We start from the raw sequence: 25,533 nt of genomic DNA on the forward strand, positions 1-25,533 counted from the left end.
TTACGTTAGCTCAAGTCTTAGTTTAAAAGTGAGTAGGTCTAGTTGCACATTTTAAAAATCTGTTAGTTTGTATCAAGTCTTAACTTGTTGCCATTTGACCCAAGAAGATGACGGCACTTTCTAACTGGTCTTGGAAATGCAATAGTCGAAGTCGCACACATTTGCAATAAATATTCAATATACTGTTGTCATTTTGTTTGGAAGTCATATTTTACGTAATTGTTTTGTCCATTTAACACCCTGTTCATGTGCAAGTTTATTTGGTGCAACGGTAATCTATAATCGTGTATTAGATATGTTTTCAGGTAGGTTTTTGATATTTGCTAACTCAGCAGCAGTTAAGGCTCCCCAAAGTCTTGCAAATTAGCACAAGGCAGGGGTGGCCAACCAATGCCTTGTGGGCCAAATTTCACCAGCGAGAAGGATTCGAATGGCCCAGGTAATAATTTCTGACACTAGTTATATTATAGGCGCAAGCGCAGTACACTGATGCATTGCAATCGGAGCACCGCGGTACAAATGTGACCCGCAGTATATGCAAGTACTCTTTCAAGTCTTATAACTTATATTCTAAATGTGTTGTATTATCTTCGCTCAGAAAATCGATCTTGAACGATCATTTTGCTCATCATGCTGTTGAGCAAACCACCAATACAATGTTTGTAAGTAGGATGTCTTCTTGTAACTTGCTTTCTTACTTGTTTGACTCATAGATATAGTTTTCACGAACATGTGGATCATATGTTGGACTCGAAGATAAACCATTGAAAGCCATAATTAGTTGCTTATGTACCTATTGATCAATTATTCATCTTCTTAATTGCGTTGTCAGCAAAGGGGGGTTTGTGGGTCGAACCCCTCTGTTGAAACGTGAAACCCCGTCCTTTGTAATTGTCATTCTGACGCTATTATTTAGTTGCGCGCAACCAATCAACGAGAAGCGTGTTGCCAGTTAGCGAGATACGTCTGTGCATCGCTGGCCTACACAATCGCATCTGCAATAGACCTGGTACGAAAAATATCATCGCTGACCTAGCTATCGCGTCACATGCTTTGGCACCTATCTGTCTGTGGCTTGGAGACAACGTCGTTAATTGTATGCTGATTACACTGGTCAACAAAATGAAAATATAAATTTGGGAAGAACATCTGAGAGTGGTTTCTGGGGTTTTCGAAGTTGCTGATTACGAATATCAAATTAGTTTTGCCAGATTTGCTCTTGTTCAGGGGATATTTATGCCCCTCAAAAAGCCCCAAATTATTGTATTACCCCTGAATATTTCACTTGATATGAAGCAAATCGTAGTTTTTTCTAATTTTGTACTGCGCATAAATAGATAATTGACTATGAAGAACCCTCATGTCGTTCTCAGTCATTCTATGAATATTTAACATGACCTGGTGCGAAATATTGGTTTGTCAATAAAGCAGTTTGTCAAGCCTAAAAATTGTACTTTTGCACAATTGAAATACATATCCTCCTGTATCAATTGACCATTCCACCAAGATTAAAGAGGAGTATAAAGCTATAGATTTTGTCGATGAAAAGCCTAACTACAATACTCATATGCGTTTCATTTCTTGCGACTTGTAAAGGGATAATTTTCCGTTGAGTCAACAAAGTGGGTACTGGGTATACCTATAGTATCACTATCAAACGAGAAGCTTAAATAAGGTATCTTTCATAGTTTTCAGATTCGAATACGAATGAAAGATTCCAATTTCATATTAGGAAGGAGTTCGCTGCATGGAATTTATCCTAAGATGTAGTAAACAAAACTTTTTAGATGATTACGAAGCACCCAACTTAACTACAAACAGTTGGTCCGAAAATTCGTATCTGCATATGGAAAACGTGGAACAAACATGAACAATGAACATAAAAGTTCACTTCCTGTTCAGTCATCTTGATATATATCCCGATGATCTTGTTGATTAGCAAGGGGAGAGGTTCAACCAAGACATCAAAACAACAAAAGAAAGATGTTAGGGCAGATGAAATGGACATATTATGGCAGACCATTGCTAGAATATTTCGAGAAACTACACTAAATTGCTTACAGGTGAAAATCGTACAAAAACAATTGTGCTTTAAAATAAATGAATAATGTTATATTCCAACTGATTATTTCAAATTTACAATATTTGGTTGACATAAAACTGATTGAATTAATACCACGTTATTTGAGTATCTAGGTAAATACTTATATACATGACTGGAGTTCATATATGTACATTATATCCGTGAAAGTCTATAACTATGATAAATGTAATACCCCTAAATATCGTGATGTTGCTGTATTTTGATTTAAAAGAGTCTTCTGTATGTAAAATGAAGAGTAAAATGAATTTCTAAACTTTATAGTACGACTGAGCCGATTTTCTATCTAGCCATTACAGCGAAAATGGGAGATTTGGGTCGAAATAGCTCCATGGGTTTTCTCTGAAACAAGAGCCAATTTCAAAAAAAACTAAGGTCATATTTGGAATCAGAGCTATTCAGAACCCACAAAACCAGTCTTACTTTGTCTGCCTAAAATATGTGTTGCCCAGTGTTATCGATGGTGAAAGAGTGGCATCGCGAAACTGAATGACATCGAATGTCCGCAAACATGTGCGAGCGTAAAGGCGCGATTGATTTCCGCTAACACTTGAACATAACCATCGAAGACGTATGTCAAGGCTTGAGTTATAAAAGGTGAGAAAAGTTTAAACCACCTCAAAGCGATGTCATTATAGAACAGATTCCCTAACAACTTGACTCGGGCATTTTGAATTGCGCATATCGCCGTCGAACCTACGTAATACGCCTTCGTCAGCGCATATTTAATTGTTCACGAGAGATCGTTGACTCGCTAATTGACAGTACTTTCAGACTCGTTAGCAAGCTTATCATAAGCGTAAGTTCATCAACACGGGGAGATTGTATGATCGGCATTTACGCAATACGCATGTACTTGTCCCTTATAAATTGATGTTATTTGGTAAAACCAAAAAAATTCGATCCCCCTTTTATTTTAACCCCCGCCCCATTATTTTTCAACAGGCTGCGCACATTCATCTTTCTACTCATTCAGGCATTAGCATGAGCTATTCTGTGTAATCTATGTTGGTGTCACAAATATGTTGACGTCAATTATTTGTTTATTTACGATATTCTTCTGTGGAAAATACTATGTAAACGAATGATGCATAATTAACCCAGTTTTCCAAAATATATTAGGTTTTCGGCACTAAATCCATAAAGTTGTGGCATCACATGAATATGCATTCTGGTATCAAGAATCATAAATGTGATGTTTGTGGGAAACAATTTACTAAGAAGTCGGGCCTGAAGACTCACATGATTATGCATTCTGGTGTCAAGAATCATATATGTGACATTTGTGGGGAAGAATTTACCTGGAAGTGGAACCGAAGCCAGCACATGGATGTTCATGCTGTTGTCAAGAATCATAAATGTGATGTTTGTGGGAAAGAATTTACTAAGAAGTCGGGCCTGAAGACTCACATGATTATGCATTCTGGTGTCAAGAATCATAAATGTGACATTTGTGGGGAAGAATTTACCTTGAAGTGGAACCTAAGCCATCACATGGATGTTCATGCTGGTGTCAAGAATCATAAATGTGCTGTTTGTGGTAAAGAATTTATGCGAAAGTTCAGCCTCCAGTCTCACATGAATACGCATTCCTGTGTCAAGAATCATAAATGTGATGTTTGTGGCAAAGCATTTACCTGCAAGACGACCCTAAGGGATCACATGAATATTCATGCTGTTGCCAAGAATCATAAATGCGATGTTTGTGGGAAAGAATTTACTAAGAAGTCGGACTTGAAGACTCACATGAATATTCATGCTGGTGTCAAAAATCATGTGTGCTGTGTTTGTGGAAAAGAATTCACGCATAAGTTCAACCTCAGGAGGCATATGAATATGCATGGCGGTGACAAAAATCATAAATGTGATGTTTGTGGAAAACAACTTGCTCAGAAGGGTAGTCTCGAGGCTCACATGAATTGGCATTTTGGTGTGAAGAATCATAAATGTGATACTTGTGGGAAAGAATTTACTGAGAAGAGTAACCTCAAGGCTCACACTGTCGTGCATTTTCGTGTCAAGAATCATAAATGTGATATTTGTGCGAAAGAATTTACCTACAAATCGAACCTAATGAGACACATGAATATTCACGCTGGTCTGAAAAATCATGTATGTGGTGTTTGTGGAAAGAAATTCACGCATAAGTGTAACCTAATGAGACACATGAATATTCACGCTGGTCTGAAAAATCATGTATTTGGTGTTTGTGGAAAGAAATTCACGCATAAGTTTAACCTCGAGACCCACATGAATATGCATTGTGGTATTAAAAATTATCAATGTGATGTTTGTGGAAAACAATTTGCTCATAAGCGTTGTCTCAAGACTCACACGAAACACACCTGAATTGGCATTAGGTGTCAAGAATCATAATTGTGATACTTGTGGAAAAGAATTCACCTACAAGACGCAACTAATCAGACACATGACTATTCATGCTGGTCTGAAAAATCATGTCTGTGGTGCTTGTGGAAAAGAACTTACGCAAAAGCCTAACCTTGAGACCCACATGAATATGCTTGGTGGTATCAAAAATCATCAATGTGATGTTTGTGGAAAACAATTTGCGCAGAAGCGTAGTCTCGAGACTCGCACGAATCGGCATTTTGGTGTCAAGTATCATAAATGTATCGTTTATGGAAAAGAATTTACTGAGAAGAGTAACCTCAAGGCTCACACAGACGTGCATTTTCGTGTCAAGAATCATAAATGTGAATCCAAATGCAACCAGAATGTTTGAAATCCAAATGTATATAAGGTAGTATGGCCGTTGAGATACTACTCAAATATGGAAATCCGACTATACATGGAGCAATGATTACGATCTGGAGGTGAATCGCGCCAAGCGCGAAAGAAATTCCAGTTTAATATTTTGTTAAAGATAATCATGTGCTATGTCGGCACATAGCACACAGATATTTTAGCGATTTTGGTGCCTAATCCCGTTTATTACCCCACTCAAGCTTAACTCAAACGTTCCTGTCCAGTGTCCATACACTAGAAATGGCACTTGCAGCTACAGTGTCACATGTCGAACATGTCGAAATTTATAAACGTTAAAATAAATTGCACGGCCCTCAGTTTGAGAACCACTGAACTACAACATCGCACTTCAATAGATGTCTGAATATTCACAATGATGTCAAAAACTCAAAATCATGTTAGAACTATTTCTGTACCAAGAACTTGCTCGACATATTGATCTCAGAATCGTATGGATGTGCTTACCGGTGTGTGTTGTGAGAATATATTTACTTAACGGAGTAATCAAAATACCCTTATGATTCTGTCTTCGAATATCATGACTCTGGTTTGCGTGGGAAATGATTTGCTTGATTAACTTCCTCGAACAGGCTTTTTGGATGGTTATATTAGAAATTATTAAATGCAATCCGCCTGAGACGTTCATTTATTTCGAGACATGTAGTGAATATTAGGATATCGGTCGCACCAAGATTTCGTGTTTCCGTATCCCAGGAGATAGTTCGTCTACTTGCATAAACTTGACCGAGAATTGTCTCTACTTCCTAGCGGTTCCACCGGTGTTGTGACTCCAATGGGCTTTGAGTTCTAGTTCGGCCGAACTCGATCATAGACATGTTGTTCAAGTGTTTGGAGGAATTTTAGATACGCGTTCCTGCGCAATGTGCGCACGCAGTTGCCACATAGAAGATTATTGGAACGTAGGAGATTATTATGAAATCAGTGCTGGCATGCAAGTTATTAGATGCATGTTGAGGTAGTTATTTGACACCAGCAGACAAACTGTTTCAATTACTAAATTTTGCAACACCCGCATCCTATGACATTTCTTGTGAACGACAGAAGAATACAATGCGTAGATAATATCATCCAAGTCTAATGCAGATGGCAGGATTTTTAATATTGGAATAGCGGGTCATATATGAATTTCAAAATTGCGGTGAAAGTCGACGACAGCAGGATATTTTAGCGTAGGTGGACAAATTCTATGCCTTACCGATCGGAGTATTTGCCACCAATAAAATGGATGTTACCTCGTATGCTAAATTAACGGAACACTGCGGTCTACTGTCGATCAAAGCTGTTCCAAATTTCTTTCTTCAAATTTTTCCGGCTTCCTTCAAAAATTGCTCGGTGTTTAAAAACGTTGCTCCCTTCGGCTCAGTTCCGACCTATAAAAGCATTGCGATAGAAAAAAAAGTTTTGCATTCATTTAATGAAAATAAATATGGAAAGTTTTCTAATTTAACTGACTACAACAGTGGTTCTCAACCAGGGGTCCGCGAAGCATTTTCAGGGGTTCCGCGAAACCTTTTAATTTCAAAATGATTGACAACCTAATTTGTTTTGTTTTTAATAATTAGGGAATCATGAGACAGTTTCGCTCCACTTCCGCTAAAACCACAGGAGTCGCATCACCAGAATGTTCGTCTGAGTGGAAATATCCTTTTGGGTAATGCCATTTCGGATTTGAAGTCGTTTGAGATAGAAATTAGGGATTTTTTTCCTATGGTGTCCCAAAACCGTCGCTATTGCTATGTCTAAAACGCGAAACAATCCTGATAGAATTTTTTTTTTAATTTTTCCGTATAAATTAAAAATTTTAATTGGATCTGTGGAGCCTTATACTTCTTGGAATTGAACCGAATTTGGTGTGCAGCGATTTTAGGGTAACCTGACAATTTAATGAGTGAATGGCTGGAATCCAGAGAAATAAGTTAATATTTGTGGTGTAGCTTAGCTCAGTGGTTCCGAACGTGGGCGATTTGGCGGTCTAGGGGGGCGAAAATGACGAACGGGGCGAAAATGGACAAAGGGGGCGACGGGGGGCGAAAATAGCGAGGGGGGCGATGACGCATCAAAAACGGCTGACTTTTTTTTTTTAGTCAACCCACGTTACAGTTTGTATGCCCAATTTTCGGTACACAAAATTTGGGGGGCGATGATCGGTGTTGACCTTGAAAACAGCGCGATGGGTCGAAAAAGGTTGGGAACCACTGGCTTAGCTGCTTGGGTCGAACAAATGATTAAGAAAGACTGCAAGTCCCGCACCTTGAATACTTGACTAAGTGCATGTAGACTAGATATATGCTGTTTGACTACTTCCTAAATTTCGTTTATGACCAATTTCTATTAGTAGTGATAGTGTGTGTGCTTGTAATCAGTACAGTGTGTAATGAGAAAATTAGTACACTTCGATTGTTTAATTTAAATTTTAATTATACATGATGGGATATATGTCGTGTTTCAATGATTCATACATATTAGGTTATTAGAGAGTCCATGTTATAAAAACTGATAAAATATGAAAAAGGAAGGATTTTAGAAAGGCAATCTTTCATGCATAGTGAATAATTCGAGCTGTGCCACAATGAAACAATTTTGCATGCCATCGTTAATCATATGTTTAATGGTTAGATGATAAGAGCTTCTTGGAGGTACAGAACTTCAATATACAATTGAAAAACAATTGATTTCTGCGGTCAGTAAGTGTTACGACACAGTCAAAACCAATGTGATTTCTACGACTGCGCAACTGCTCCCTTCAACACGCAAAGACGTGCTTCCTGCACTTCAACAAAGTAATGTAGTGTACGTAGGGTTGTGTTTAAAACAAAAATCAATTCAAAACACACATGTTTAAAACATTTTTTTTCTACCCATGATATCATAATGATGACGAATACCTTCTAAAATGACGATACAGTGATTACTGCGACTGCACGGCATGGAATGCTCGAAGAAAATTCTTGTATTCAACGAATATTTTATTGAAATAAAAATCACTGGGTGGCTTCCACGGCACACTGAGCAGCATAGAGCAACAACTGCTTTACTTTTACGACATCATCGTCAATATTGTCCATAAATATTTAAGTCATCCTGCATCATGGACGGAGTTACGAAATCTTCCCGCCCTTCAAGTCGACTGAATATACCATTTACACGACTCGAAAGAGTCGTAGAGTATGTATCATCATCGTCAGTTTCGCTGGGTACTTCCTCGGCTTCGCTGATTTCATCGATAACCTTCTCAGATTCTTCCTCCGCAAGTATTCTATTAAACTTTCTTATTAAGTCTTTAGATTTCTGACAGTCAGACTTTCCAAGCGAATCGTGACTTTTAATCTTCAGAATAATTTCTAGACTTCCACAACTTAGCCTATTTCTTGACATGGTAACGGTGGCAGCTGCTGCTGACCATAGTCGTTCACACGAGGCCACATGCGGTGAGCAAGATAGGAAAGGTCTTGGCTAACATAGAAATGCCCGGTGCATCCTCATGTACGTATCACTCCAAAAGATCATGAGATTTGCTGTAATGCAGGGTGCGAAAACTGAGCTGTCTCCATGAAAGACACCTGTTTTCATATCATAGGCCATCCATTGCGTGACAAATTCGTGAGAAGTCGATCGCAAAGGATACAAATCCTTGAATAGTTGAAGCGTATATGGTCTCTTTCGCCTCCCTGACTGATTTAAGCTGCATCCTCGCGCTCTTGGATCCAAAGTCCACGACACGAATTGGTGTGGCTCAATGTAGTTGGTCCTTCGTTTCATTTTATCAACCAATGAATCCTTCTATCATTGGGGTGCAGAAACGCACTAGATGATGTGCAACTCTTCAACCATGCAGGTCCAACTGTCCAAATGAGCCCTTCGGATGCATAATCAATTTATGACAGGCTCGTGATCACGCAGTATGGTTTGAGCAGTTTGTATATTTCTTGTGTGTTTCGCCAGAACGATTCATCATAAATTATTGATTTCACACAGGTGACGCTTTTACTTTGTAAGTACGGCTTTCCTCGTTCCTCGACGAACAAAACTTGAATTGCGGTTTGTAGCCTATGTTGAGAATATGTTCCAGCGAGGTCGCAAAGGAGTACCATCCTGACTCGGTAGGCAGCCACATCGGGACGGTTTCTCGTCCGTAATATTTGCACAAAGCGGCTCGAACTACCACCAATTTTCGATTATTTTCCATACTCCTTCAATTTTCATCAAGTCCTTCACAAGAAGGTTTGATTGATGCGCCAAACAAGCTCCAGTCAATGTGATACCTGAATCTTTATTCTCTTTTAAAAGGTTTCTTGCCGTGACATCGACACTTGCGCTGTCAGACACAAAGTGTATTTGCCCACTCGACGAATCAGACATCTCGTTCAGGGATTTCGTCATTCTCATCACATCAAGAGCAATGTCCTCGCTCTTCTTAGTTGGGCATGTTTTCTCTACGGCGAGCACTTCCTTTCCGCCATTTTCATTTATTATTATCCAACACGAATAATTTTGACAAGACGGACTTGTCCAACTGTCTGAAACCATCGTCAGATGCTTCGCCCTGTTGACGAACGATTGGATAGATGCATTGGTTTTTGCATGCAATATCGGTAATACCGACAAACAAGCCTTGCTTCTTCTGAGTCTTTTAAATTCTGGCTGTATCGAGAGACAGAATTATTGGAAATGATCATTTTTCAAAATATTCCACGGAACATTACCGCTTATCAGTGCAAGAACTAAGTGCTCGTAAGCAGAACTAGTAGCAGCCTGATTAAAAGCACCCATGTAAAACTGATGCAATGCTGTTTGACTGCTGCTCCCGACGCTCGAGCTGCGTTCACTTTCATCGTCCTTTTCCAATTGCACTGGACGAGCGAATTTGCATTTGCTGCTAATATGGGTCCTGTTGCACTCCTGATTATGCTTCATCATCCGCGAAATTTGTCCTTCAAATTCCCTGGCACAATAGTTACACTTAGCCTTCTTTCGTACCTGTACGTGCACTCGAAGAGCTTGTACAAACTGTTTGATATAAACTCCAGAGAGCATGCTTTCTCCGTCTGCTACGCATAGCATTGTACTGGCTGCAGCGAAACAATATCCAGTATATTCACACAACAGAGAAACACAGCCAGACCTGTGCCTTTGTGTTCGTTAAATGTTGGCCGTCGGACTATTGTTAAGACTCAAGAGCGTGACAACATCGCTTTTAATTTCACTATATGAAACAATGAAAGTCGGCGACGATCACCGACTGAAGTATTTATTCGGCCTATATCAGGGGCGGGCAACTTCTCCAGTTGGCGGGCCGGATATAGGAAAATTAAGTAGGCCTACTTGGCGGGCCAGATTGCTGAATCGACACATTATTCGCCCATTTATCCACATATACAAGGAATAAATAGTATTTAATGAATGTATTTCAACACCAATAGGGTTAGCATACGTCCTCTTTTTTGACTTTTTTAGAAAGTGTCCTCGGTGGGCGCCTTAATGTCCGCTTTTCTGAGAATTTTGGTTAAATATAGGGCAAAATGCGACTTAGATACAGAAGTAGGCACTAAAGTAACGCTCCGGCGGCTATTTCGGGAGCTGAGCCGGAAACCTGACTTTTGTTTAGTTAACTAGCGGATAATGTGAAAGAAAAACTGTAATTCAGGGTTTGAGCCGGAAAGTTGACCTTTTTTTATTAGTTAACCGAACACGAAGTGGGAAAAATTTACCATTTTTTCAGGATGTCCCTCCGGTATTGTAGGACTGAAAATTTTTAAAAATTGTCCTCTTTTCAGATTTCCAAAATATGGTAACCCTAAACGACAGCGATGTCATTTCAAAGCCAATTTTCGTCGATGATGATTAAGACAATGGTTATTTGAGAACAGCATTGTGATACAGGTGCCGCTATGTCTGCTTCTCTCTGATCCATCAACACACGGTGCAAGATTTAAAGGCGCTCGATAAACGCGGTACCCCAAATTTACCAAGATATCAATTCATTAGGGTTGGGTAGGTGCATGGCGAGATAGCGTAGTGGTGTAATCCACAGCTACAACACCAATGGGTTCCTAGTTCGAGTCCGATCCCGATCGAGGTCCACTCCAGAATTCCTAATACTTAAGTGTTGGAGGTTTATATAGGCCCCCCTCGCCATCTCATTTGTGTAAGCCAGAGGTCCCAAACTCAAATGTGCTTGCGGGCCAGTTTTCCAGTTTGGACGACGCCGCGGGCCGCAGCATTTATAGGGGTATTCCATGTCTTTGTAAGTAGGCCTTATTTTGCGTGGAATGAATTGTCCTGTTGAAAGTGAGCCGATCCTCCAGACTGACAATAAACACACATCGTCCAAATGCGATTTACTCTTGTATCAATTTAGGCCTGGAACGAATAGAATCATCACATTTATAACTATTTGAATAGAATTGTTGTTTGTAATATAGTTCAATGTATTTAAAACGTTTCAGTAAAAACCGCACAACCAGTCCTCTCGCCTTCGAGCCCGTTCTGTCGATCGCGTGACAGGAGCGTCGGGAGCACACACATAATAATTACGTTAATCACAATCACAATCCCAGAATTAACAAAGAAAAACTGAAATAACTCCACTTCTACGGCTTCGAATTGAGTCAAATTTGTTTTCCATCGTTTTTGAAGATAGCGCAACAATTTCATAAGGTTGAAAGGAGAATTTGAAAAAAAATTTTTTTGCATTTTCAGGCAAATTCAAAATTTTTAAACTCTACGAAATCCGCGAATATTGGTTGGAATGAATTAAAATTTGATGTGCGTCGTTTTTTAAGGCAACCTAACGATTTAATCACGTAACCCGCGAGATTCAGGAAAAAAAGCTATTTTTGAACAGCCCTAGTGTACACATATCGATACATCAAATTGAAAGTTAAATTTCGATATAGAAGCCTGTGATCTATATTGACGGGGACGGGGAGTCATTCGGTCTTCCTACCCCCGTGATCTATTGATCACTGAACAAAATTCAAAGCTTTTTAGTGTAACCCCGCAGTGTAGCCTATATAAGACTTGTCTGGCCAACGGGCTAATTCTGAACAAAATAACACGCGTCGTTTGCTATTAGAAGCACACAAAGTGTATCACACAACTAAAACATACTGGCATACAAGAAACGAAAAACTGCGGTGTGGGTGTGCTTCAAACGAAGGACGAAAGCGATGATAACTGGAATTTGTAGCATACAGACTTCGTACTTGAAGGCTAAAACTTGCATGGTATATGCAATCATCACAAGGCATAAGCATTACGCGCGAACAAATCAAAATGTAAAAAATCACTCATTCTTATTAGAACAGATACACTCAACATCTAGCCTACATAAAAATCAGCCAACCATTGTGGCGGCGCTCGATCCCGATTTGGTCGCGAATGTTCAGAGTTATTTCTCTCAATATCTTGGTCGACATTGTCATCACCTAGCTGAGTTATTCCCATGGGTGATATTCTCTTCCGTACCGACTGGACCATTAGCTTCACCCAAGTTACCGCTGTTTTCCGTATCAATGACATCATCTCCTCTGCTACAATTCAAGTCGATTTCGCGTGTCGTAACACTTCCTGGTGGGTTAAGTAGATCCCCGACGGCGAGTCTAACGTCAGAAAGATGTCGATTCATCCCGTCAACCTCGACCACCACGTCGGCGACAACCTTGGTAACGACACCTCTATTCCATGGAGTAGTACATCGATCATTTGGTGGCTTCACGAACACTACATCACCGACTCGGTATGGGTTGGAACTATTTTGTCGGTCCAATCTCTTTCTGCTTGCGCGGATCATTGAAGATGGCAAACCAGATTCATAGCGAAACACCTTATCCGCAGGCACAATATCCTCCGAATTCGGAATGTGATTGTACCAATACACCATTCGTTCAACACTACCTCCAGATCTCGCGGCCATTCTTTTGATAGTTCTGTGATTCCGCTCCACAATACCGTTTCCAGAATGCCGGTAGGCGCAGCTGAACACATGTTCCACCCCCCCCCCAACTGTTCAAAAACTGGCGCATTTTCTAGCTAGTAAAACAAGGTCCGTTATCACTCAGAATTTCACTCGGGGAACCTCTTTCCGAGAAGACTTGTTCGAGGATCTGGATGATTTTATCGGCCGTTTCATTTCGCACCGCCCGCCATATCGCAAATCGACTAGGCCCGCAGTCGATCAAACTCAGGTATGGTCGAGTGTTGACGTAAGTAATGTCAAGTGCCAGGCGCTCCCAGACAACGGGAACGGAAAGCTGCCCGTGTTCCCATCTCATGGGACTCGGATCAATTCTGCGACAGATGTTGCACTCATTGATTACTCGTTGAACAACATCACGAGTAACGGCTTCGCCGATGCTTCTTTTGGCCACAAAAAGCGTCCGAGTCACACCTAGGTGATGCACGTTATGAAGAGTCCGTACCTGTTCAATCACGCTCTCATTACGCCGGTTTACTCCAAGACACACCTTCTTTAGCCAGCGTTGCGGTACTCTCGTTAGTGCATCTGCGAGATTCTCCGACGATGGTACCCAACGGATTGTGACCATCATGCAGTATTCCTGAAAGAGCTGTGCGATAATTCCCAATCTTCTTTTAATAATCATTTCACTTAGCCCACAGACTCTAGGTCGGCGCGAATCTTCCAATATTGACGTGACCCAATGGAACACACTGACCGAGTCGGTCACAACTTCCACATTTGTGAAACCCCATCTCAGCACCAAACCCAATCCCTTTACGACAGCGTCGAGCTCCGCGACATTTATATGCGTTCCGTCGTCCTCTTTCCTCATCCATGCTACATCTTCGACAACCTTCCCATTTACTGCCAAACAGCATGCCACCGCCATATTGCTCGCATCACACCATATTTGCGCTCTGCCATCACGACATACTCTCCAGTCACCTCTTACTGGATCGCTCTCTCGTACCTTCGTCAAGATTTCTTCAGCCAAATGCCTAACTGGATTCGGTATTACCGCATCCCACGCTATCTCGTTAGTAAGGCGTTTTACATGACTGCAGGCAGTTCTCAACCACCCGGCCACGGGATAATGCCCTGTGAGCATGCCGAACACAGAAAATAGCAGGGTTGTAACCAAGTCACAAAGCTACGAGTCACAAGTCATTCTCACTTTTAAGGTTTTGACTCGAGTCAAGTCGAGTCATTTTCAATTCACCACCGAGTCAAGTCCGAGTCCAAGTCATCGAGCAGAGGTGCGAGTCCGAGTCATGGTATTATGACTCGAGTCCGAGTCCAAGTCATTGTGTTGACTGCTCAGTTTCCAGTTAAAGTCTTGTTAAACTCACTTTTTACAACTCTGTTTGGTGATATCGAATGGTTATGATATGATATACTATGATGATATATGATTATGATATATCATTTATGATTATCTAATTTTCCTAACTTTTAACAGTTTCTGGTCGCATTTTAAGTACCAGTACCAATAGAGGTTATCCCAATAGGGTGGTTACTTCACTCTTCTTCGAAATTACAATGAAATGTCGGTCTTGGCCGTCTGAGTCTCGAGTCATATGACTTGGTTCGAGTCAGGCGCAATGACTCGGGTCCAAGTCGAGTCAATACACAGATTGACTCGAGTCGAGTCGAGTCATTTCCGTATTTTGAGAAAATGACTCGAGTCAAGTCGAGTCATCAAAAAATCGTGACTCGAGTCTGACTCGAGTCGAGTCATGACTCGAGTCATTACAACCCTGGAAAATAGCCCTCTCTTCGTCATGTGGCCGTCCAAACTCGGCAGATCACCATCTCTCCTCTACTCCAGTACTCCACTCCACTTCGCTCCATCAAATTTTGCAGTGAAATCTTTATCGTCAATTTGCAACTGTTTATTCGTCCCGACCACCGCACTTGCTACACACACCTTTGCGCCAAACCACACGTCCAGATTTGGATCAACGAATACCCCGCCCAGTTGCTGGATAACATCAATACCGAGAATCAAGCCAGCAGCACATACCAGCTCGGAGGCCACCAGGCATCGCACCCTGATGTTGGTCTCGCTTACAACCATCGTTACCATGGTCTCTCCGTAACAGCTAGTACTCTCTCCATTCAGCATCTCGGCAATCCTTCTAGGACCAGAAGCGTTATATCCCATACGACGACACACGTCTTCAAGAACGACGGATTGCTGACACCCAGTATCCACCAGAGCCTTGGGAGGTTTTCCACCAATTACAACTACAACAAACGGAAGCACCTTTTTCGCTACTTGTGAATACGGGAGAACGCGTCCGGTGCTGACGGTTCTCCTTGGTAGTTTTCCTGCTGCGGTTCGTTACGTTCATCAGCTCTGCATTGTCGGGCTACATGGCCAAGCTTCCTGCAGGAAAAACATCTTGGTTGTCTCCTGACCGTTTCGTTACCGTCATTTCTCGGCTCTTTCATGGGACATTCTCTAGCAAAGTGACCAAGCTTCCCGCAGAAAAAACAGTTGTACTTCCGCTGACGCGAGCCGACCGCGCACGATACACTGAAGCTGCTGCGGACCGACATTATTACTCGTGCCAGTGCAACAAGATCACTCAAATTCATTTTGTCCAATCCTGCTGCAGACTTTAACTGGCTTGAAACTTCTGATGGGAGTCCGTTTACAAATGCGCACCGAATTAACGCCTCGGATGCATCCGCACCTTCAACCCAATCAACAGCGCCAGCCTTTTTAGGTCGGAAAGGTACACATCGACAGGCTCGTCATCCAGCAGTATTCTTCGCTGGAATAGGCTATAGGCGTCGTAACAATTTACCCCAAACGCATTCAAAATAGCTTCTTTTGACTTGCTGTAATCCTTTCTGTCCACCTCTGGCGACTGCTTGAACACTGCAAATGCAGCACCATCCAATAGCAATGGGAAAATAGTTGGCAATTTGTCCGTCAGTTGTTGAAGCTCGGCAACCAGTTCTAGTTTCTCAACCCACACCCTCAGACGTTGGATGATCTACGTAATTCCTCACAATATCACTTAACTTCATATTCGCCATTGGGCCGCGATAGCTTGTAATATAGTTCAATGTTTTTAAAACGTTTCAGTAAAAACCGCACAACGAGTCCTCTCGCCTTCGAGCCCGTTCTGTCGATCGCGAGACAGGAGCGTCGGGAGCACACACATAATAATTACGTTAATCACAATCACATTGTTGTACTTGATATGTATTAATTATAAGATATAGACACCATATGGCGGACAAATGTATGATGCCATCATAAAAGCTATCGGGTGAACATTTTCAGCTACTATGAATATTTTGAATTTAACAGATTGATAATAGAGAGTGATCTGATATCAAAACATTTTTAAGTTGAGCATGTAATTCCAATCCATGATTCGGGTATAGTTCTGATAAGTAGGCTATTAATCTCATCGCCAAATATCTTCAAATATTGGAGCAGAAAAAATATAAATATATTAATGAATGTGGCCTAGTGATTGAAATGTCGGAACGCCAAACGGCCCATTACTGTTACACCGTTGGAGCGTCGCACTACGGTACTTGATACCATTATGTGGCCTTAATAACATGGTTTAGCGACCAAAGATGTAACTGATTGCCAATGGTTGCCATAACAACTTGCTTGGTTAGCGAAATACCAAGGTGCGACCTTCTGATCTATTATTATTCCCCTGATACGCGATTAGTTTGTTGCGTCCATGGTTCTAACGGATTCACGGCATTCCGAGTCACTCCAAGTCCACTCGAGTCATTTTCATTTTGCCATCGAGTTAGCCCGAGTCTGAGTAATTTAGGATAAGTCGCATCTAAGTCCAACTCACAAATTTCAGTCACGAATCGTCTAAGGGTCCGGATTTGTCATCATGAATTGGAAATGTGTCGAAATAGTGAATCTTCCACTGCATGGTAGCGTTTGCCATTGATGTGATAGTGAAGTTTGATGAATAGTTTGAGGCTTTCGGAGCAATTTAAGAGGGAATTTTCACTTTATTTTCACTTTATAACCTGAAAAAATATATGTGACAAAGTGACACTTATATATTGTCAAATTTATAAAAATATAAAATGTCGTCGCGGGCCGCACAAAATGCTCTGGCGGGCCGCGTGTTTGAGACCTCTGGTGTAAGCGGTGTCTTATAAAAGCCTAGAAGTGGGCCGTGCTACAAGTCGGCGGTTACGGAATCAAAAATAAGAAGAATACCGGCCTGGTGTAAATGACCATTGTAGTCGACAAACAACGTGATTACCACAAACAACATTAGGATTGAGAAATCGTCTATGCTGATGATGCAAGTCTTCTCGCTTCGACGAACTTACGCGTGAGCTGGAGCTTCACTCTCGCACGCTGCGCACACCAGGGACGTGCGGTCCAATGAGGCAGGTGAGGCCGTGCCTCACCTGTCGTCAGGGTAAGTGAAAATTGTGAAAACCCTCCATGAGTCGATTATAATTGATTTTTCACGTGGATGCTCATAAATAACTAAATTTGAACATTTTTCACCCAACATCATCGATTTACATAATTAGGCTACTATTCAAAAATACAGAGTGAAAAGAGAGGTGAGGCACAGGTGAGCGGGTCGTGCCTCACCTGCGACAATGCAATTCATCATAAATAGCTCGGAATTCATAATAACTGGTATCAATTAAATGCTATCGTCACACTCATTCCGAAAATCAAAATATTAACAGTGTCAGAGCACTAGAACCCTCCCAAAATTGCGGAGGAAGGTGACATTCGGCTTTGTTACAGACAATGCCATCGCAGAGAAACAATACCCAGGTGAGGCACAAACGAATCTGTCTCATGCACTATTCGCTAACGATTGGACAATCGCAGCACAGTGAAACGCGCTATCGATCATATTTTGCGATACGATTGTTGATATACAATGTTCTTTCCAATTCTCTACTAGTTGCTGACGATTACCCCTGACGAGTGTCAGCCGAAAATATTCGGGTTCATTTCAATATGAATATACTATTAAACGGTCATATGATAGTCATTTAACCGTTACCATGGCATATAATTTTCGAAGTAAATTGGTAATACTGTTGGAGTTGGGGTTGGAGTAGGAGTCGGTACGCTTAAAGACTCCAGAGTCGGAGTCGGTCCAATGAAAACGTGTCGAGTCGGAGTTGGAGTCGGTGGTAAAATTTACCGACTCTACAGCCCTGGCCAGTTTTGTATATATTGTCAGCTGCTAACCGTAACCCACATACTTACCGTGTATACTATCGCAGATTATCGGACGCAACAAACCTCTCACACAGTTCAAGAGAGCTCAACTGGTTGGTCGTTCGGCATTCATTAAGTGTCTTCTATATCACAGTGTGCATTTTGTGTGTGTCTTCCGCAGATGAAAATATAATCTGACGATTGATTGATTTACGTCTAAATTGGCGCGCTACGGGTTTCAGGGCCAAGAACTTAAGTTGATGAAAACTTACCTCAATGGACGTCAACAAATGGTTGCAATCTCAAACACCTTGCCCTCTCCTCACCTGGAGACCTGTGGTGTACCGGCGTACCCCAAGGCTCATGACTTGGACCGGTCCTCTTCACCTTATATGTCTACATTTTTTAAACCTCCTCATTGAACACCGCACTGTCCGCTGATGATACTCACCCCCTCTCTTCCGCATCTTCGACGGCCGAGCTGGATGCCCTGACTAGTGACCAAATGCCGAAAGTGCGTGAGTGTACGAAATACCCTTTGCATAAACGCCTTGAAATCTCAATTGCTGAGAGTTAATTAAAAAAATAAATTTACCGTTAACAGCGCTGATCATCCCGCTTCCAACGCAGAAAAGGCCAAATACCTCGAGGTTTTACTGGATTCGGACATGTCCTGGATAAGTCATATTCAGTCTCTAGACCAGACCTGGGCAAAGTGCGGCCCGCCAAGCTATTATGTGCGGCCCGCGAAAGGTTGCTTGGAATTCAGAACATAAAACGTGCATTTTGAATGACTAAAACCATAGGCTGTATCAAATGAACAGGAAAATCGCATACTTTGAAGCCTGCCACGATTACGCTGCCTATGTACCTGTCATGCATAATCCAGATTCGAAATAAAGGCAATGTGGCAAAGTATGAGTAGCAATTGAAGTCACAAGAAATCACTCTTTCCATATAGTTTAGTTCAAACCTGCCTTGTTGCCATTGCCACATTACGTATTATACGGTATGTGTTTCGATTTGTTACGTGATACGTCTCCAAATCCCTAATTCGTAAAACAAGTCAATCAGTGCTCACGATTAGAGCCCGACCGATATTGGATTTCTGAGCCGATACCGATAAAACCGATATCCAGTACCTTCACCGATAACACCGATATATTCAGCCGATATTCGAAATATATGGAATCTAGCTCAAGGCCCCTATTTAACACCTAAAAAGTATTTATTTCAACACCTTCACAGCCATTGCTATGCTTGAACATGAAATAAATGATCTAGGGGCTATAACAATATATATATTACCAGTCTAGTAGTTGCAGATTACAGTTCAGCACAATTTCTCGCCCCTTTGTCCTAGGAGTGAACTTCTGTAGTCTTCATAAATGATTTATATAGTGCTAAACACAGTGAGCAGTCTTTCACTTGGTACCATAGCTAGTGGCACAGCAAGAATTGGAAATCTTTCTTCATTTCGGTTCCACCGCTCCCTTGCAGGGAATCTTCCCTTCAATGGTTTCACCAAGTATTGATATTCTTCTGACAGTGCACCTGGAGCCTTCAGCACATCATTAACAAATAGCTGAAGAGAATGTGCAAAACAAATTGTTCACGTCTGCTACTGTTCCACCCATCCCCTTGGGCCTTGACTACGACCAGCATTTCAACAATCCACTGATCAATATTTTACGCTCTTTTGTCAGAAATGGCCCATGTCGTCATGGAATGAAACATTTTCGTATTAACTTTTGTCTTCACTCCACTTTTGCTTGATTTTCTTGCACTCTATGCTCGCATATTTCCTATCAGGGTATCCCTCAGGCCTCCGTCAGATAGATGACTTCATACATTACTGGTATAATTTCGCTCTGTTGGTACCGAACCTTGGCTTGTCAGCTTCTTACACAGACACCACCAGCACTATATACAGAAAATGCTTCGACGCGACGTTCTTCTCTATCATCCCGAGGGTCAGTGCAGCATGAATGAAGTTCTCATTTCTCTAATCGATTGAAAAATCTTCCGCAGACAACTATATCCATCCAGCTGCTCTCTGCCATTGGTGATCGATCAAACTACTACCACTGTGATTCTAATAGAATTCTCGGGAATTATATATGTTCATGTGAAACACAAAAAAAAGCAGGGGCATCATGGTATTTTTCAGTTTATAATTTTTACCAAAATTCAAAAAACCACTTGCCAGATTTTACAATATTTTTTTTGTGACAGGTTATCGGGATACCTGATCAAGAATGCGACTCAATCAGTAAACACAGGTGCCGAACTGTAACACAGATTTGCAATAAAAATGGTTTGAAATAACTTAGGAATATGAACAGACCAGAATCACAACCAATTCGACGAAATATCGCGTTGTTCAATACATAGACACACTTGAATTTCCGACAAACTCGATACATATATAATTGAAGAATTACCCATGTTAGGACCCTAAAGGAAGACATTCATCCCCATTAGTGGACGTGAGTACCCCTAATAATGATTCATTCACGATCATTAGGCTTCGGAATAACTCAGGAGCAGAACAGAATCGATTTAAATTCGGTTGAATATCGCGTCTTTCAATACATAGATACACTTGAATTTCCGACAAACTCGATACATATATATTAGAAGAATAACCCATGTTGGGACCCTAAAGGAAGGCATTCATCGCCATTAGGGGACGTAAGTACCCCTAATAAAGAATTATCCACGATCATTAAGCTACGGAATAACTCAGGAGCAGAACAGAATCGAATAAAATTCGGTTGAATATCGCGTCTTTCAATACATAGATACACTTGAATTCCCGACAAACTCGATACATATATAATTGACGAATGACCCATGTTGGGACCCTAAAGGAAGATATTCAACCCCATCAGCGGACGTAAGTACCCTTATGAAATAAATATTGACAAACAATAAGCTTCGGAATAACCCAGGAACAGAACAGAATCCGATCGAATCCGGTGGAATATCGCGTCGTTCAATACATACACAAACTTGAATTTCCGACAAAATCGATACATATATAATTGAAGAATTAACCATGTTGGGACCCTAAAGGAAGATATTCAACCCCATCAGTGGACGTAAGTACCCCTAATAAAGAATTATTGACGATCATCAAGCTTCGGAATGACAAAGGAACAGAACAGAATCCGAATGAATTCGGTGGAATATCACCTCGTTCAATACATAAACACACTTGAAATCCCGACGAAATCGATACATATATAATTGAAGAATTACCCATGCTGGGACCCTAAGGGAAGATATTCAACCCCATCAGTGGACGTAAGTACCCCTAAAAAAGAATTCTTGACAAACAATAAGCTTCGGAATAACTCAGGAACAGAACAGAATCCGATCGAATCCGGTGGAATATCGCGTCGTTCAATACATACACAAACTTGAATTTCCGACAAAATCGATACATATATAATTGAAGAATTAACCATGTTGGGACCCTAAAGGAAGATATTCAACCCCATCAGTGGACGTAAGTACCCCTAATAAAGAATTATTGACGATCATTAAGCTTCGGAATGACAAAGGAACAGAACAGAATCCGAATGAATTCGGTGGAATATCACCTCGTTCAATACATAAACACACTTGAAATCCCGACGAAATCGATACATATATAATTGAAGAATTACCCATGCTGGGACCCTAAAGGAAGATATTCATCCCCATCAGTGGACGTAAGTACCCCTAATAAAGAATTATTGACAAACAATAAGTTTCGGAATAACTCAGGAACAGAACAGAATCCGAATGAATTCGTGGAATATCGCCTCGTTCAATACATAGACACATTTGAATTTCCGACGAAGTCGATACATATATAATTGAAATATTACCCATACTGGGACCCTAAAGGAAGATGTTCAACCCCATCAGTGGACGTAAGTACCCCTAATAAAGAATTATTGACAAACAATAAGCTTCGGAATAACTCAGGAACAGAACAGAATCCGAATGAATTCGTGGAATATCGCCTCGTTCAATACATAGACACATTTGAATTTCCGACGAAGTCGATACATATATAATTGAAATATTACCCATACTGGGACCCTAAAGGAAGATGTTCAACCCCATCAGTGGACGTAAGTACCCCTAATAAAGAATTAATGACAAACAATAAGCTTCGGAATGAATAAGGAACAGAACAGAATCCAATCGAATTCGGTGGAATATCGCGTAGTTCAATCCATAGATACACTTGAATTTCTGACAAAATCGGCACATATGTAATTAAAGAATTACCCATGCTGGGACCCTAAACGGAGATATTCAACCCCATCAGTGGACGTAAGTACCCCTAATAAAGATTTATTGACAAACAATAAGCTTCGGAAAAACTCAGGAACAGAACAGAATCCGATCGAATCCGGTGGAATATCGCGTCGTTCAATACATAGACAAACTTGATTTCCGACAAAATCGATACATATATAATTGAAGAATTACCCATGCTGGGACCTTAAAGGAAGATATTCAACCCCATCAATGGACGTAAGTACCCCTAATAAAGAATTATTGACGATCATTAAGCTTCGGAATGACAAAGGAACAGAACAGAATCCGAATGAATTCGGTGGAATATCACCTCGTTCAATACATAAACACACTTGAAATCCCGACGAAATCGATACATATATAATTGAAGAATTACCCATGCTGGGACCCTAAAGGAAGATATTCAACCCCATCAGTGGACGTAAGTACCCCTAATAAAGAATTATTGACAAACAATAAGCTTCGGAATAACTCAGGAACAGAACAGAATCCGAATGAATTCGTGGAATATCGCCTCGTTCAATACATAGACACATTTGAATTTCCGACGAAGTCGATACATATATAATTGAAGAATTACCCATACTGGGACCCTAAAGGAAGATGTTCAACCCCATCAGTGGACGTAAGTACCCTTACGAAATAAATATTGACAAACAATAAGCTTCGGAATAACTCAGGAACAGAACAGAATCCGAATGAATTCGTGGAATATCGCCTCGTTCAATACATAAACACACTTGAAATCCCGACGAAATCGATACATATATAATTGAAGAATTACCCATACTGGGACCCTAAAGGAAGATGTTCAACCCCATCAGTGGACGTAAGTACCCCTAATAAAGAATTATTGACAAACAATAAGCTTCGGAATAACTCAGGAACAGAACAGAATCCGAATGAATTCGTGGAATATCGCCTCGTTCAATACATAGACACATTTGAATTTCCGACGAAGTCGATACATATATAATTGAAATATTACCCATACTGGGACCCTAAAGGAAGATGTTCAACCCCATCAGTGGACGTAAGTACCCCTAATAAAGAATTATTGACAAACAATAAGCTTCGGAATAACTCAGGAACAGAACAGAATCCGAATGAATTCGTGGAATATCGCCTCGTTCAATACATAGACACATTTGAATTTCCGACGAAGTCGATACATATATAATTGAAATATTACCCATACTGGGACCCTAAAGGAAGATGTTCAACCCCATCAGTGGACGTAAGTACCCCTCATAAAGAAATACTGACAAACAATAAGCTTCGGAATAACTCAGGAACAGAACAGAATCCGATCGAATAATCCGGTGGAATATCGCGTCGTTAAATACATACACAAACTTGAATTTCCGACAAAATCGATACATATATAATTGAAGAATTACCCATGTTGGGTCCTTAAAGGAAGACATGCATCCCCATTAGTGGACGTGAGTACCCCTAATAATGATTTATTCACGATTATTAGGCTTCGGAATAACTCAGGAGCAGAACAGAATCGAATAAAATTCGGTTGAATATCGCGCCTTTCAATACATAGATACACTGGAATTCATGACAAACTCGATACATATATAATTGAAGAATTACCCATGCTGGGACCCTAAAGGAAGATATTCAACCCCATCAGTGGACGTAAGTACCCCTAATAAAAAATTATTTACGATCATCAAGCTTCGGAATAACTCAGGAACAGAACAGAATCCGAATGAATTCGGTGGAATATCGCCTCGTTCAATACATAGACACATTTGAATTTCCGACGAAGTCGATACATATATAATTGAAATATTACCCATACTGGGACCCTAAAGGAAGATGTTCAACCCCATCAGTGGACGTAAGTACCCATCATAAAGAAATATTGACAAACAATGAGCTTCGGAATTACTCAGGAACAGAACAGAATCCGATCGAATAATCCGGTGGAATATCGCGTCGTTAAATACATACACAAACTTGAATTTCCGACAAAATCGATACATATATAATTGAAGAATTACCCATGTTGGGACCCTAAAGGAAGATATTCAACCCCATCAGTGGACGTAAGTACCCTTACGAAATAAATATTGACAAACAATAAGCTTCGGAATAACTCAGGAACAGAACAGAATCCGATTGAATCCGGTTGAATATCGTGTCTTTCAATACATAGACACACTTGAATTTCCGACAAACTCGATACATATATAATTGAAGAATTAGCCATGTTGGGGCCCTAAAGGAAGATATTCAACCCTTATGAACGTAACTACCCTTATGAAAGAAATATTGACAAACTATGAGCTTCGGAATAACTAAGGAACAGAACAGAATCTTATCGAATTCGGTGGAATATCGTGTCTTTCAATACATAGACTCACTTGAATTTCCGACAAAATCGATACATATATCATCGAGGAATTACCGATGGTGGGACCCTAAAGGAAGACATTCATCCCCATTAGTAGACGTAAGTACCCCTAATAAAGAATTATTCACGATCATTAAGCTTCGGAATAACTCAGGAGCAGAACAGAATCCGATCGAATTCGGTGGAATATCCCGTTAGTCAATATAATAATACTTCGAGTTACTCCTACAACGTGATATGTACAATTCATTTATGTTGTTGTACATGATAACTAAGCAAATTGGCGCCGGCTTTGCATCGAACACAATTTCCTTTTTAAAACAGTTTGAGTATAGCGAAAAGTAACGATATAGCGTATGAAATTGTGTTTCCAAATGTATAGGTGGAGGGGGGTATATTCAGTTTATTTTCGTCTACTCCAGTGGTTCCCAACGTGGGCGATATCGCCCCCCAGGGGGCGATTTGGCGGTCTAGGGGGGCGAAAATGACGAAGGTGGCGATAGGGGGGCGAAAATGGGAAAATGGACAAAGGGGGCGAAAATAGCGAAGGGAGAGATAGGGGGGCGATGACGCATCAAAACGGATGACCTTTTTTTTTTTTATTTAGTCAACCCACGGTAATTTCGTTACAAAAGTGTGTCAAATTAGACATCGAGCCGAAAATTTGGCCTTTTAGTCAACCCGCCGGTGATTACAGTTTGTATGCCCAATTTTCGGTAAACAAAATTTGGGGGGCGATGATCGGTGTTGACCTTGAAAAGGGGGCGATGGGTCGAATAAGGTTGGGAACCACTGGT

General features: G+C 40.8%; 2 protein-coding genes across 2 annotated transcripts; one reads left to right on the forward strand and one right to left on the reverse strand.

Moving 5' to 3' along the window:
- Positions 1–3,184: 3,184 nt before the first annotated feature.
- Positions 3,185–5,506, forward strand: LOC145442598 (uncharacterized). The gene has a single exon (XM_080320554.1). The coding sequence runs from the start codon at positions 3,260–3,262 to the stop codon at positions 4,448–4,450; it is 1,191 nt and encodes a 396-aa protein (XP_080176680.1). The 5' UTR covers positions 3,185–3,259; the 3' UTR covers positions 4,451–5,506.
- Positions 5,507–12,915: 7,409 nt separating this feature from the next.
- Positions 12,916–13,956, reverse strand: LOC145443516 (uncharacterized). The gene has a single exon (XM_080321474.1). The coding sequence runs from the start codon at positions 13,954–13,956 to the stop codon at positions 12,916–12,918; it is 1,041 nt and encodes a 346-aa protein (XP_080177600.1).
- Between the last annotated feature and the right edge of the window lie 11,577 nt (positions 13,957–25,533).

Source organism: Botryllus schlosseri, chromosome 7 (genome assembly GCF_051294905.1).
Source record: "Botryllus schlosseri isolate E-star chromosome 7, Bs_hap1, whole genome shotgun sequence".
Taxonomy (NCBI): Eukaryota; Metazoa; Chordata; class Ascidiacea; order Stolidobranchia; family Styelidae; genus Botryllus; species Botryllus schlosseri.